Source organism: Vigna unguiculata, chromosome 6 (assembly GCF_037176805.1).
Source record: "Vigna unguiculata cultivar grain cowpea cultivar isolate G323 ecotype 2 chromosome 6, ASM3717680v1, whole genome shotgun sequence".
Lineage (NCBI taxonomy): Eukaryota > Viridiplantae > Streptophyta > Magnoliopsida > Fabales > Fabaceae > Vigna > Vigna unguiculata.
This window is the reverse complement of record NC_140797.1, coordinates 45,791,458-45,804,359: the sequence shown is the minus strand read 5'-3', so window position 1 is coordinate 45,804,359 and position 12,902 is coordinate 45,791,458. Positions and strand designations below refer to the sequence as shown.

The 12,902-nt window shown below is 33.3% G+C and overlaps 2 protein-coding genes across 3 annotated transcripts; one reads left to right on the top strand and one right to left on the bottom strand.

Annotated features, from left to right (window-relative positions):
- Window positions 1-1,313: 1,313 nt before the first annotated feature.
- LOC114188844 (seipin-2) lies at window positions 1,314-3,909 on the bottom strand. The gene is made up of 2 exons (XM_028077503.2): window positions 2,780-3,909; window positions 1,314-2,006 (listed from the first exon to the last, which is right to left on the bottom strand). The coding sequence occupies exons 1-2, from the start codon at window positions 3,818-3,820 to the stop codon at window positions 1,521-1,523; spliced, it is 1,527 nt and encodes a 508-aa protein (XP_027933304.2). The 5' UTR covers window positions 3,821-3,909; the 3' UTR covers window positions 1,314-1,520.
- A 1,390-nt stretch (window positions 3,910-5,299) lies between these two features.
- Window positions 5,300-8,998, top strand: LOC114187601 (uncharacterized). Of its 2 annotated transcripts, none has more exons than XM_085675178.1 (8): window positions 5,300-5,905; window positions 5,994-6,143; window positions 6,263-6,403; window positions 6,595-6,717; window positions 6,834-6,941; window positions 7,404-7,661; window positions 7,805-8,172; window positions 8,250-8,998. In XM_085675178.1, exons 1-8 carry the CDS (start codon window positions 5,353-5,355, stop codon window positions 8,859-8,861), a joined length of 2,313 nt encoding a protein of 770 aa, XP_085531304.1. In that variant the 5' UTR covers window positions 5,300-5,352; the 3' UTR covers window positions 8,862-8,998. The 2 variants fall into 2 exon arrangements, with proteins under 2 accessions (XP_085531304.1, XP_027931687.1); XM_028075886.2 differs by having other exon boundaries at window positions 5,302-5,905; window positions 7,823-8,172; window positions 8,250-8,995.
- Window positions 8,999-12,902: the final 3,904 nt, after the last annotated feature.

The window sequence follows — 12,902 nt, the reverse complement described above, 5'->3', positions numbered from 1 at the left end:
ACCCGTGACAGTCAAATTTTAAAAATATGCCTCTTTTTTTGTTACCAGAAAAGGAAAAAAGAGCCGGGGAAAAGAAATGAAAAATTTGTCTTTAAAACTGCATTATTCTCCAGGCTAAATTAAAAACCAGACATATATCCAAATTATTTTATAAGTATTCATATTTGAACATTGATAATATTTTCATCATTATGTCTTAACTAATTTAAAAACTAACTGGTAAACGGTGATTATTTTACTGTAATAAGAAAATGCTTGTCTTCTTCTATTATACTTACTGGTGTAGTCAAATTAATATTTATTACTTGTAACATTTTCACAGTAATATATTTAACATTTTAAAAGACCGAGGATGTTTACGTAAAAGAAACCAAGTTAATGTACCTTTAAATTAAGACTTATAATTTTTAATATAATAAAATTTATTTTATATTGTTTTATTATTTTGTTAAAATAGTACTTATAAACGATGAATATAAAGCACACACACATATTGCAAGTATTTAACAGGTAATGATTAATTCTCAACTTATTATTGAATTTAAAATATATGTACTTTATGAGTATTCTTTTATGTTTTAAATAAGTGGGTATACTAATTTATATGTAATAATTAAATTCAAGACATATTTAAGTTCTTAATTATTTAATTATGTATATATTTAAGGTATGAGCGGAAGGAATGAGGATTAGTTTTACTTCTTTTGCGGAGAGTAATAGTTCTATTTAAGATAAGATGGGTGATAATAGAAAATTTTGGATGGCATATACATTAATTACTTTGGGCTGGGTTGTGGCAAAAATGAAATAAAAGTCATAAAGTAAAAGCCAATTACTTCCTGCACCTCATATTTTTGAAATTTATTTTCCGAAACAGAATAAATAATTTAGGATTTTTTTTCGGAAGTTAAACATTTTACTCTTTTACGAAAAAAAAAAGCATTTTCCGGAAGCTTTTAATAGGTTGAGAGAAGAAATTTGATGAGGTGGAGGCAATTGAATAAAGTAAATGTGAGAGGTCCAAATAGTAAATCAGGGATTTTCCTTTCACTCTCTCAAAACAAGCCCACTCTTTCTTTCTTTTATCCAAGCACTAACCTAAACTCCCTTCACCATTCCTTTGTGAATTTCAACCCAAATGAGTCTCTAAAACATTAATTTAGAGTATAGAATTGGGTAAGCTTTTCTTAATTAGTTTAACATCTAATTAGTATCGAATCGATATCGAAGTAATCCAACAAAGGCCTTTATTAATCAGTTTGTCATAAATCCTAGTTTAGGTATAGTTTCTTCATTACCACTGCAGCATCAGGTTAGCTAAAAACATTCCCCTTCTGATGTGTTGACAAAAATTACATTTTGTACATGACGTGTTCTTAAGCATTTGCGAAAGAAATTCAACAGAAAAAATAACAATTAGATGTTAGAACACTAACACAAATTAATACATGCTAGGCTAACTTGTTAGACAAAAACCTTACTTCCATCACGGTTAACAATGACTATAGAAAAAAGCAATCTCAATCTAGTGCCTGAGGACGGTTTAAGGTTGCAGAACGGTTAGCTGGAGCCACCCTTTGCCTTGTTTTCGGAATAATGAAAGGCGTGCAACACACAAGAGCAAAGAGTAACTCTGTGAAGAATGCCATCATTGCGATCCATATAAAAATGCTCATCTTCCAAAGCCAAATAATCCTCTTGAACAGTGGAAGTTCCGATTCAACAATCACAGATGCATCATATATTTCAGGAATGCCTGCACCTGGTTGATATTCTGCTCGTTGCTCAAGGGTCACTTTCAAGCACGAAGTAGGTAGTTCTCCTTCTTCGAAACCTCTCATCTTCACATTCAGAGTCTGAGTTTCGGATGTATACCCAGTAACAAGAGGAACAATCTTGAGGAAAGTAGTGATTAGGCGGATAAGCTGACTTCTGAATCTTAACATGCAAGGTTGACTTGAGGTTGCAATAGCTTTACCATTAGGCAATAGGAAATCTACCCTGATCTACAAAACAATAGAAATTAATGAAGAAACTCAAAAGCAAGCTGCAGGAAACTATAAACTGCCACATCTGTAATCACATATCATCATCAAAAATTCTACTTGTCTAACAAAGGTATGATACAAATTAAAGAGCAATGACAATTTGATAGAATGCACAAAGATGCTTGACGAAATCATAATCAACTGTCATGGAACAAGTACAACTAATTCATTCTTTGCCTAATATTTGTCACAACTCTTTTAGAACACCTACGCCACACTGATAGTAACCACAAACGGAACAGAAATAAATTGCCATAAACCACATAACCCAAAAGCTTGAACTATTATACGAAGTCCTATTAAACTATTTTTGGGTGTCTAACAAATCTTACCACCGGGTTGCTTTAAAAGTCAACACTAGTGACCACAATGACCCAATTTGCATAATCCCAGAGAGGTCTATATTCTATCAGTGTAGTGTATAATGTCTCATTACAGAATCAACATCTTCCCTTCAAGTTAATAAACAAAGAATCAACATCTTCCCTTCTAGTTAATAAACAAAAAATCCATACGGATAAATGCCAAAATTAATCGGTGAATAACCACTTCAAATACCCTAAAAAAAAAACCTGTAGTGTATAAATAAGATCATTTTAACCAATGAAAAAAAATATTCAATCTATTTTACTTTATTATTTTCTTTTCCCGTAAAGTCTTACAAATAATTTTATCTAAACCAACCCTTAATCTAAATGTAAAACACTTTAATCAAGGGAATAGATAAGCACCTGAAAGATCCCAAGGTTTCTGTTGTATCCTGACTCTGGCACTCTTAACTCAACATTGACTTGCACCTTGTGCTTAGAAGGTATAAACCGTTCACCCACCCACTTCCGATCATCATCCTTATACTCGGAACCTATACCACCAATAACACCAGCACACGACATTATCGGCACATACGCGACAGGGCTATGTTTGCTATAATCGAAGTTCAAAACCTCCCTCATCTGAATCGGCTTCTCCACCAAATACTTCATCAACAACATACTAAACACAAACGACGAAATTAGAAGACCAAACAAAACGCATCCAACATAGACTGAGCACAAAAACCCCCAACCCCACCGAAAAGCCACGCTCCAAATCGATTCGTCCTCCTTGAACCATCTACTAACATAAGGCCTAATGCACCGAAACAAAACACGCCACCCTCTGTTCCAAATCCCTACAAGGAAAACCTTGCCCCTCTTCGTTGTCCCCAGAGGATCCACGAAAAACATGCATGAATAAAACACGAACAACAGCGGGTAAGTTATGAACATGAACATTAACTTAATCTGAAACCCTAATAAGTTAATCGCCAACCCCGCGGGGAGGTCGAGGAAACTCGAAGACGAGTCACCTTGTCGCGGCGCCGAGTCAACGGAGTCGAAAGCTGCATCATCGTTCGCAGCTGAAGTTACGGTGGAGCCCTCGTTGTTCTCCTCCGTCGAGGCATTAACTTGTTGCCGGTCATCCAAATCGGGTTTCTCCGTATTCTCGGCTTTCTTGAGATTTCGATGCCTCGTGCGGTGTTGAAAACTCCTCGAATCGCCATTCACCAAATCGCTCCCCAAGCTAGAACCTGACGATTGAGTACTCGAAAAACCCCGACGAACTGGTCGGCGCCGGATTGTGGCAGCTGGATAGTATGACTTAGGTTCGGGTGGAGGATCCGGAAGCCTGGAAGCCGAATCGGAAGGCTCCGGCGGGCCCTCGGCGGGAAAGTTTTGAAACGCATCTATGAAAACGTCGCCGTCGTGATTGATCGAACTTGGCCGGTCCATTCAGATTCTGAACCTCGGTTAAGGTAGGAGATTTTGTCCCATCATTATACATTTGGTATGAAAAAATAAAAGTCAAAAACTTATTCGAATTCTTCATAATAATTTAAGTTAGAAAATAACCTCTATATTATAGAGACAAGAACGAGAATAATATTTAAGATTTAAGAGGAGCTAAAATAAAATAACAAAAACCAACGTAAAAGAAATTGGTAGCAATACTAATTATATTTATCCTATCTATAAATAATGTAAAATTTCTTTTCGCTCTCCGCTAAGACTATTAAGAATATTTTTCAATATGTCTGATATAAGTAAGTAATAGTAAAGTATTTAACTAAAATATTAGTTACCTCTTTATTAAACAATTTCGTTCAAATTATTTAACTCCTTCATATATTTTAATACTCACAGTTTATATGTTAAAGGTGTTAATTCTTCAAATTATTTAATTCATTCACATATTTTATATATTAAACGTCTTAATTCTTCAAAATATTTAATTCATTCAAATATTTTAAAGTATATAATTTATTAACATAATAATTTTTTTGGTAGAATAATGTTGATATGTATTTTTGTTTAATGGATTAAATTTTAAACAATAAAAATTACGTTACTACCAGAATAAATAAAACACAATTTATTTCGATGGACCGAATATCCTTCCAAACAAATACACATTAATATTTTATTGAATTTTAGACATATTCATATGATAAAAAACATATTTGTGTAAAATATTTTAGGGATTACGTCAATAAGGACATTTAACACTATTTTCAATACTATAATAATGTATGTTATAATTTGAAATTAAAAATAATATAAATATAATTAAAATATTATAAGTTTAGAGTATCAAATGATGTTTGTGGTTGTGTCAACCTATCACTATACTCTCTTTGGAATTACCCCTCCTTTGTCCTTTTCCTTCCACAGAAGCCACAAATACCACCAGCGCAACTAAGGAACAGTTCTCCAAACTCACAGGAGGGGTAAAGAAAGAGAAAAGTCAGTGTCCGTGTAACACGTTGCACAAAGAAAATTTATCACTTTGCTTCAAGAGGAAACACAGCACCGATACTCACCACAATCATCCAATCCGCTTCCAAAGTAAGTTCAATCAAAATTCCAAAACAAAACAATATGTTAGCATTCTTTTAGTAGTCAGAACAAAAAAATGCCAACCAACTCACACTATTAAGAATATAATCTGAAAAAGCAAGAAAAATAATTCACCTCTCTCTCCCACTCTTTATATATATATAGTCCAAAGTGATTATTCTAACTCGCCATATTCTGTCGCTTCCAAGTGGGAGAAAATGAAGGAAAGTTAGTTGACATTTGCCAGTGAGGAATTCCAGAAATAAAAATATTTATGGTGCCGTAACTTTCTGTTGGAATAACTTGATACGAAAGCCAAAAAAAAGTAGCAGCAACCTACATTCCAGACACATATATGTAGTTGTGGCTGACATGAATAGAAGAATGTGTAGGTTTAAGAAGAGAGGGAAGTAATAATAGGTGAAGTGATGATGGCGGAAAGGGAAGATGGTAGAGGGAGGGAGCACACACAAAAAACAAGCAAGCGTTTGTTCAAACTTTGCATGAAGGGTGAGTGGGGAGAAGTGGTGGGAACGTACGAGAAGGACAAGAAGGCTCACACGGCCAAAATAACCAAGACAGGTGACACTGCATTGCATGTCGCCGTCACCGACGGCCAAAACGACGTCGTGGGAAAACTGGTGAAGCTTATTTGCTCGGAGAGGGAAGAGGGTAAGCGTAAAGAGGCACTGGGAATTCAGAACAACAGAAAAAACACGGCCTTGCACTTGGCGGCTTCGATGGGGAGCGTGCAGATGTGCGAGTACATTGCTTCCGCTGAGGCTTCGCTGCTGAGTATGCGCAACGTTGATGGCGAGACCCCTCTCTTTCTTGCTGCTCTCCATGGCAGAAAAGAAGCTTTCCTTTTCCTTCACTATTTCTCCATCAACACCTACCCAGAGCCTCTCCACTACTACAGCAACTGTAGAAGAACTGATGGTGACACCATTCTTCATTCTGCCATTGCCGGAGATTATTTTGGTAACTCCTTCTAAACCTTTTTTCAATCTAATAAATTCAACTTTCCGATCTAATAATTAATTTTAGGTGATCATTCATTTATTTACAGATTTGGCATTCCAAATAATTCATTTATACGGAGATCTTGTAAACTCAGTGAACGAGAGTGGGCTAACTCCTCTTCATCTCCTGGCAAATAAGCCTTCTGTTTTCAAGAGTGGTGGCCGCTTGGGACGGTTTGAACGAATTGTTTATAATGGTAAGATACTCATTCCAAATTTCACTTTATACATATATAGTAGGACGTTATTATTATTATTATTATTATTATTATTATTATTATTGATAATCAAAATGTATGTGTAATTTATTTGGAAGCTATAATGGTGAAGAAGCTCGAAGTAGCACCCAATAGTCAGCAGCAACTTCCAACAACCGACAAAGAAAAATCCAGTTATCCGGAAAATTACGAGACATGTGTGGGGCTCTGGAGGGTGGCAAAAAAATTCGCCTTAGTGGGTATGTAAAAGATATATATATTCTCTCTTCTTACAAAACGTATAAATCAATCCCTGTGTTTAGAAGTATTTTTGCAATACATATGGTAATTTTCGAGAAAATTATTACTCAAAACTTCAACTTGTGAACATCATTTAATAACCTGAACTTTCTACTATAATCGTGATTTGATTCGTTTTCCATGTATCCAGTGACCGAGCCATTGAGACAATTTCATAAAAAGTCACCGCATAATGATCAAATTGGAACAGAAAGAGACCTTGAAGCATTGAAAGATATTGCTACAAATAATGGAGCGGAAACAAAATCTCCAGGTGAGGACTAAATTGTTACTGAAATTCTTATACTCGCGCTTTCCACGCACCATATTTGGACCCAAAAGAAAAACTTAATTTTATACAGCAAATTAACCGCAATATGATTTGTTTAGGATCTGAAAGCAGCACTTGGTCACATCCATTATTTCCTGTGAATTACCAAAGCTGTGTAAATTTATTCAAGTTCGTATTTATGATGCTGTCGATTATCTTTGGAACAGGTATGTCTCCATGAACATATTTAGCTATAGAGTCGTTTATATATATTGCATATCAGTTATATATGATGAGCATACCTGTTATAAGTTTGCACTTTATTTGGCAAGTTTGTGCTTTAACTACACTCGTGATATTTTATATACACGAACTTTAATTTGAGTGGAGGAGGCGGGCATTTGGGGAAAAAACTTTTGACTAACACGAATACTTTTCTCGTCGAAAATGAGAGCGATCAAAATGAACATTAATATTCTTTCCTTAAAAAATAAATTTAACGTTTAATTTAATTCTTTAACGATCTCTGTTTATAAAATCTTGTTAGTACCCAACTAAATATTAATAAATAGTTAATAGTGATGATACGATAAATAACTATAACAAAACTAGTTGCTAAAATGAGATTTATATAGCACCTTTTTTCTGTTAATAACGTGACAATGTTTGTGGTAATGAAACTACAAAAGGGTCAGCGAACATAAATAAGATACGTCGGAAGAAGGAAAAGCACGAGTGGTCAGCACAAATAATGGATGAACTTCTGAAGCGAGCTTGCATGTATGAGTACGATGACGATGGCAGCGTACCCGTGAATATATTGGAGAATAAAGATCAACGCACAGACCCTTATAGTTTTGATGAAGCGGGTAATGTTACTTTGGCTGGTATCACAGAAGTGGAGCAACATTTTACCACCAAAGGAGAACCCAACCAACAAAACAATGGTATAACATTATTACTGTGTTTGGTTCTGCATCAGAATGTATTTACTTTTTCAATATTTTTACATGATTAAATCATATGTATAGCCTCTTCCAATGCAGAATCAAACAGGCTGAGAGTTGAATATTATTTATTATTACTATAGGTTTACTTTTACGTGCAGGGGAAGAGAAGGCTAACGGCAAAGAAAAGAAGACGTGTGAGACACCAATATTAATAGCTGCAAAGAACGGAGTGACAGAAATGGTGGAGAAAATCATGGACTCATTTCCTGTAGCTGTTCATGATATGGATGCGAGTAAGAAAAATATAGTGCTATTGGCAGTGGAGAACAGGCAAACCTACTTATATGACTTATTGCTGAAGAAGAAAAATCTGAAGGAGAGTATATTCGATAAAGTGGATAACGAGGGAAACAGTGCTTTGCACTTGGCAGCGAAGCTTGGAGAGTATAAACCCTGGCTCATTCCTGGCGAAGCGCTGCAAATGCATTGGGAAATCAAGTGGTACCTCGTAAGTTTACATATTCATTATTATCCCCGTAAAATGATTTAAATTTTCTGGTTACTGTCACTCATTATGTGATGCAGTTTGTTAAGGAATCGATGCGACCTCATTTCTTTAGTCGATACAACGATAAAAACAAGACACCTAGAGATGTCTTCAGCGAGACTCACAGGGAGCTTCTCAAGAGTGGTGGAGAATGGCTGAAAAAAACCTCTGAATCTTGCTCCTTGGTAGCAGCACTGATAGCGACAGTGGCCTTTTCCACATCCACCACTGTCCCCGGTGACTTCAAAGACGACACCGGCTCCCCAACTCTTGAAAACAAACCAGAATTTAAAGCCTTTGCAATCGCATCTCTCATTGCTCTTTGCTGTTCTGTTACCTCACTGGTGATGTTCCTCTCTATACTCACATCTCGGTATCAAGAGCGTGATTTCGGTAAAAATCTTCCCAGGAAGCTCATCGTTGGTTTGACATCGTTGTTCATGTCCATTACCTCTATGATGGTCTGTTTCTGTGCTGGTCATTTCTTTATCCTAAAGGACAAACTCAAATCAGTTGCATTCCCTGTTTATGCCGTCACATGCCTGCCAGTGACACTATTTGCCTTGGCTCAATTTCCACTCTACATCGATCTCATATGGGCTACTTTTAAGAAAGTACCACAGCGTGGCTACAAGACCTCTCTACATTAGCTTTATAATCAGTATTACAGCAGAGCTAAAATAATGCTGCATGTAATCTAATTTTCGATAGATGGAGCTTAATATAGACCTTGTATCTATAGACTACACATAAAATGGATATTTCAGTATTTGTTTACGTAATGTTAATTCTTTCTTTACACTATAGCACAAGTGCTATGTCACATGCGTTTAGGTCTCGTATAGAAATAGAGTCGAACAATTTGTGTTTAATCGGATCTTGAATTTTATTCGCTTTTGTTTTGAATTCGTCAAAGATAAACAAACCAAAATAATGAGATCTGAAGCTATGAATTCTATGATCCCACATTAAAGATAATTTTTTTTTTACTATAAATGACTCATTTTTTGAGGATATTGAATTTGGAAAAAGAATAAAGTTAGAGACTTTGCTTTAAAGGAAGAGTCATTGAAATTTTCAGATCTAGTTCATACAATTATTTTTGATGAAACAAGTTTAAAACCTCTATAAGATATGAGTCGGTATCTTTGCAAAAATTCATGAGAGAAAAAAGAAATATTATTCTAGATGATTATGTAATAATTTTCAAAAAAATGAGAAAAATAATGGTATGATGGAAAATAACACTTCTATCCAGCCATGCAAGGTCCTAACTAAGTATTAGATATTTTCCCATTATTTCAAGATTTCAATACCTTTTTATATCTATTAATACTTGAAACTATATGTGATGACACGCAGATAGTACATCATCATGAATCAATGATGACACATCGGCCGGTGCAAAGGCTTAGAAAAAAATTTAACTTAACTGATCCTACGTATGCTTTTGGATCCACGAATTTAGTGGCATAGATATATTAAATCAACTTCAAAAAGTTACGCTTGACATGAAATCAAGCAAAGAAAAGAAACTTGACTTTGGTAAAATTCATAATTGAGTTAAGAAGAGGAATTGCTTTATTGGTCTACTAAGGTTCGTCATATTATAATTGCTGATGAAGACATCGCGATGTCATCACTGGTTACTCTTTGCTGTTCTGTCTCCTCGCTGGTGTTGTTCCTCTCCGTACTCACGTCCCGGCTCAAGGACCAAGATTTTAGCAAAGATCTTCCTCTGAAGCTGCTCTTCGGTTTGACATCTTTGTTCCTGTCGATTACTTCCATGTTGCTTTTCTTCTGCGCTGGGCACCCGTTTGTGCTTAGGGAAAAACTGAAAAAACGGTGTGATATGCGTGCCCACCACACTTTTTTCGTTGGCTCAGTTTCCGCTATACTTGGATGTTGCACGAGCTACTTTTATGAAAGTGCCTCAGGTCAGCTCTAAAGCCACTCTGCTTTAGTTTTACTTTCATGCAAAATTAGGCTAAATTCATGATTTTATAATTACGAGATCATAAATTCAGAATTTAGATAAGATTTCATAGAAGTGACCGAGCTGTATCCTTTTATCTACGGTGACCACAGATTCGTGTAGGTTACTGATCCAATGTATTCTTGGAGCTTACTTCACCGATAATGCCTAACGATACTCTATTTAGAAGCATAAGTAACAGTGTTTGTGACTAGGAAAAAATAAATTGCATTCACTTAACTCAATTTTAGTGTCCTGCATTTGTGGTTAGCCTAACCCTTTATATATGTTTGTTTATATTTATATATATATATATATATATATATATATATATATATATATATATATATATATATATATATATATATCGGCAAAAAATTGAATATTTTTTACCGAAGGTAAAATTTTAAAAACTTTTCTTACTTAACATGAAATAAAGAGCACGTTGAGGTCAAAAAATAGCTTCCCCTGACAGTTAACTTTTAATTTATAAATGAAATCCTTAAAAAAAATATTCCCTAAAATATCTCTTATATATAGAAAACATCAACTAATAATAAATAAACTTATGTCCAATTTTTGAGCCTATAAACTTTAGGTTAGTTCTGGGACATTTTATCCATTTTAAAAAACCAAGTAGTGTCCCGAACGACTAAAGCACTACAATAAATATATATATATATATATATATATATATATATATATATATATATATATATATATATATATATATATATATATATTTTGTTACAATTTTACATTTTCTATATATTTTTCTTTCATTTTCTACACTAACCATTTCAATTTGCACCATGTCTTCCTTCAACTTTAACTTTAACTTTTTCACTTCTAAATAATTTTCCATATATCTTTCTTTTTCTTAACCATTGTTTCTCTCTTAATCTTAAACTTATTTGAATGTTTTTATTTATACTTGGATATTTTACATGTATCAATATTAAATAATGTAACTAAATTTTTAGAAAGACTACAATTTTATATATATATATATATATATATATATATATATATATATATATATATATATATATATATATATATATATGAGAATAAAAATAGATTTAAACTTTAACAATAATAGAATTTCATTTCATAATTGAAATTAACTTGATAGTAGATTCAGCCTAATCCATTTTGATTTTGTCGGTCTGACGGGTCAGATTGACTCATCAAAAAGACAAATTAGAAATTACAACATGTTTCATTGAAGGATGGATTGCTTAAAATTTTTATTTGTATCTTATTTGTATAAATACTTATAAATAAATATTTAAAACATATTTAATCACATAAATAATTTCTACATTTTAATTAATTAATTAATATTCTTAATTAAATAAATTAAAATAATTATTTATATACAAAATTTAACTTTTTTAAATATTTTAATTTGAAAAAATAAAATAAAACATATAGTCTCCACATTTAAGGGGCTAAACGGATTGAACTAATTAGCATACCGAAAATTCCAACCAAATTCGTACAACTAGAGATGACAACGGGTCGGGTTGGGTACGGATAGTGTCTACCCGCAACTCGACCCGCAAAAAGAAAAAATCCATCTGTCACCCGTTCGTTTACCCACTTAAAAAATACTCGCAGATTTTTTGAAAACCCGCGAGTACCCGTGGATACTCGCATACCTGCAAATATTTAAAATATGTATATATGTTTTATAATTTTTTTAATATAGAATTATAAAAATAAAATAAAGTATAATTAAATTAAATTTTAATTTTAATTAAATTTAACCTACTAAAATATAATTTTAATTTTAATTTTTCATTATATATTAGGAATTATCCCTAGTCCAGATTTTCTACTGGTTTTGTTGGTATTGTCCTTTGTTGAACATTAAAAATACACTGTATTAATATTTTAAATATTTTTTTAATATATTTTAAAATATTAAAAATTAGTAGTAATCAATATATTATGAAGACACGATAAATGAAGAGCACAAAAAAACTCACCGATTCAAATTACCCCTCCTTTGTCCTTTTCCTTCCACCGAAGCCTCAAATACCTCCAACGCAACTAAGGATCAGTTCTGCAAACCGACAAGAGGGTTAAAGAAAGAGAAAAGCCAGTTTCCGTGTAACACGTTCCACAAAGTAAATTCATCACTTTGCGTGGAGAGGAAACACAGAACCGATACTCAACACAACCATCCAATCCAATCCCTGCATCTTTGGTAAATTCAATCAAAATTCCGAAACAAAATCAGATGTAATTCAGCATTTAGTCAGAAGAAATGCACAACCAACTAAGAGTACTTCTAAATATTATTGTATTTTTTCATTATTTAATTTGCTTGAAAATTATAAATAGAATCTAAAAAAAGCAAGAAAATTATTTCACCTCTCTCTCACTTTAAAAGGAAATTGTAGTCCAGTGATTATTATAACTCGCCAAATGACCGAGAAAGTCAGTTGACATTTGTGCAATGGGGAATTCAACAAATAAAAATATGATTAATGACACTTCAAATTTTTTTTTACTCTCATCTGACATTTTTTTCTATTATTTTCTTTCTTTCTTTTTCCTTAAAAGTATAAAAGATATTTTTTCTAAGACTAAATGGTTGTCAAGTATTAATATAACTTGTGTTAAATAACTTTTTTTATGAGAATATTTATGCGGCCGTAACTTTCTTATGGAATAACTTATATGAAAGCCAAAGAAAAGTAGCAGC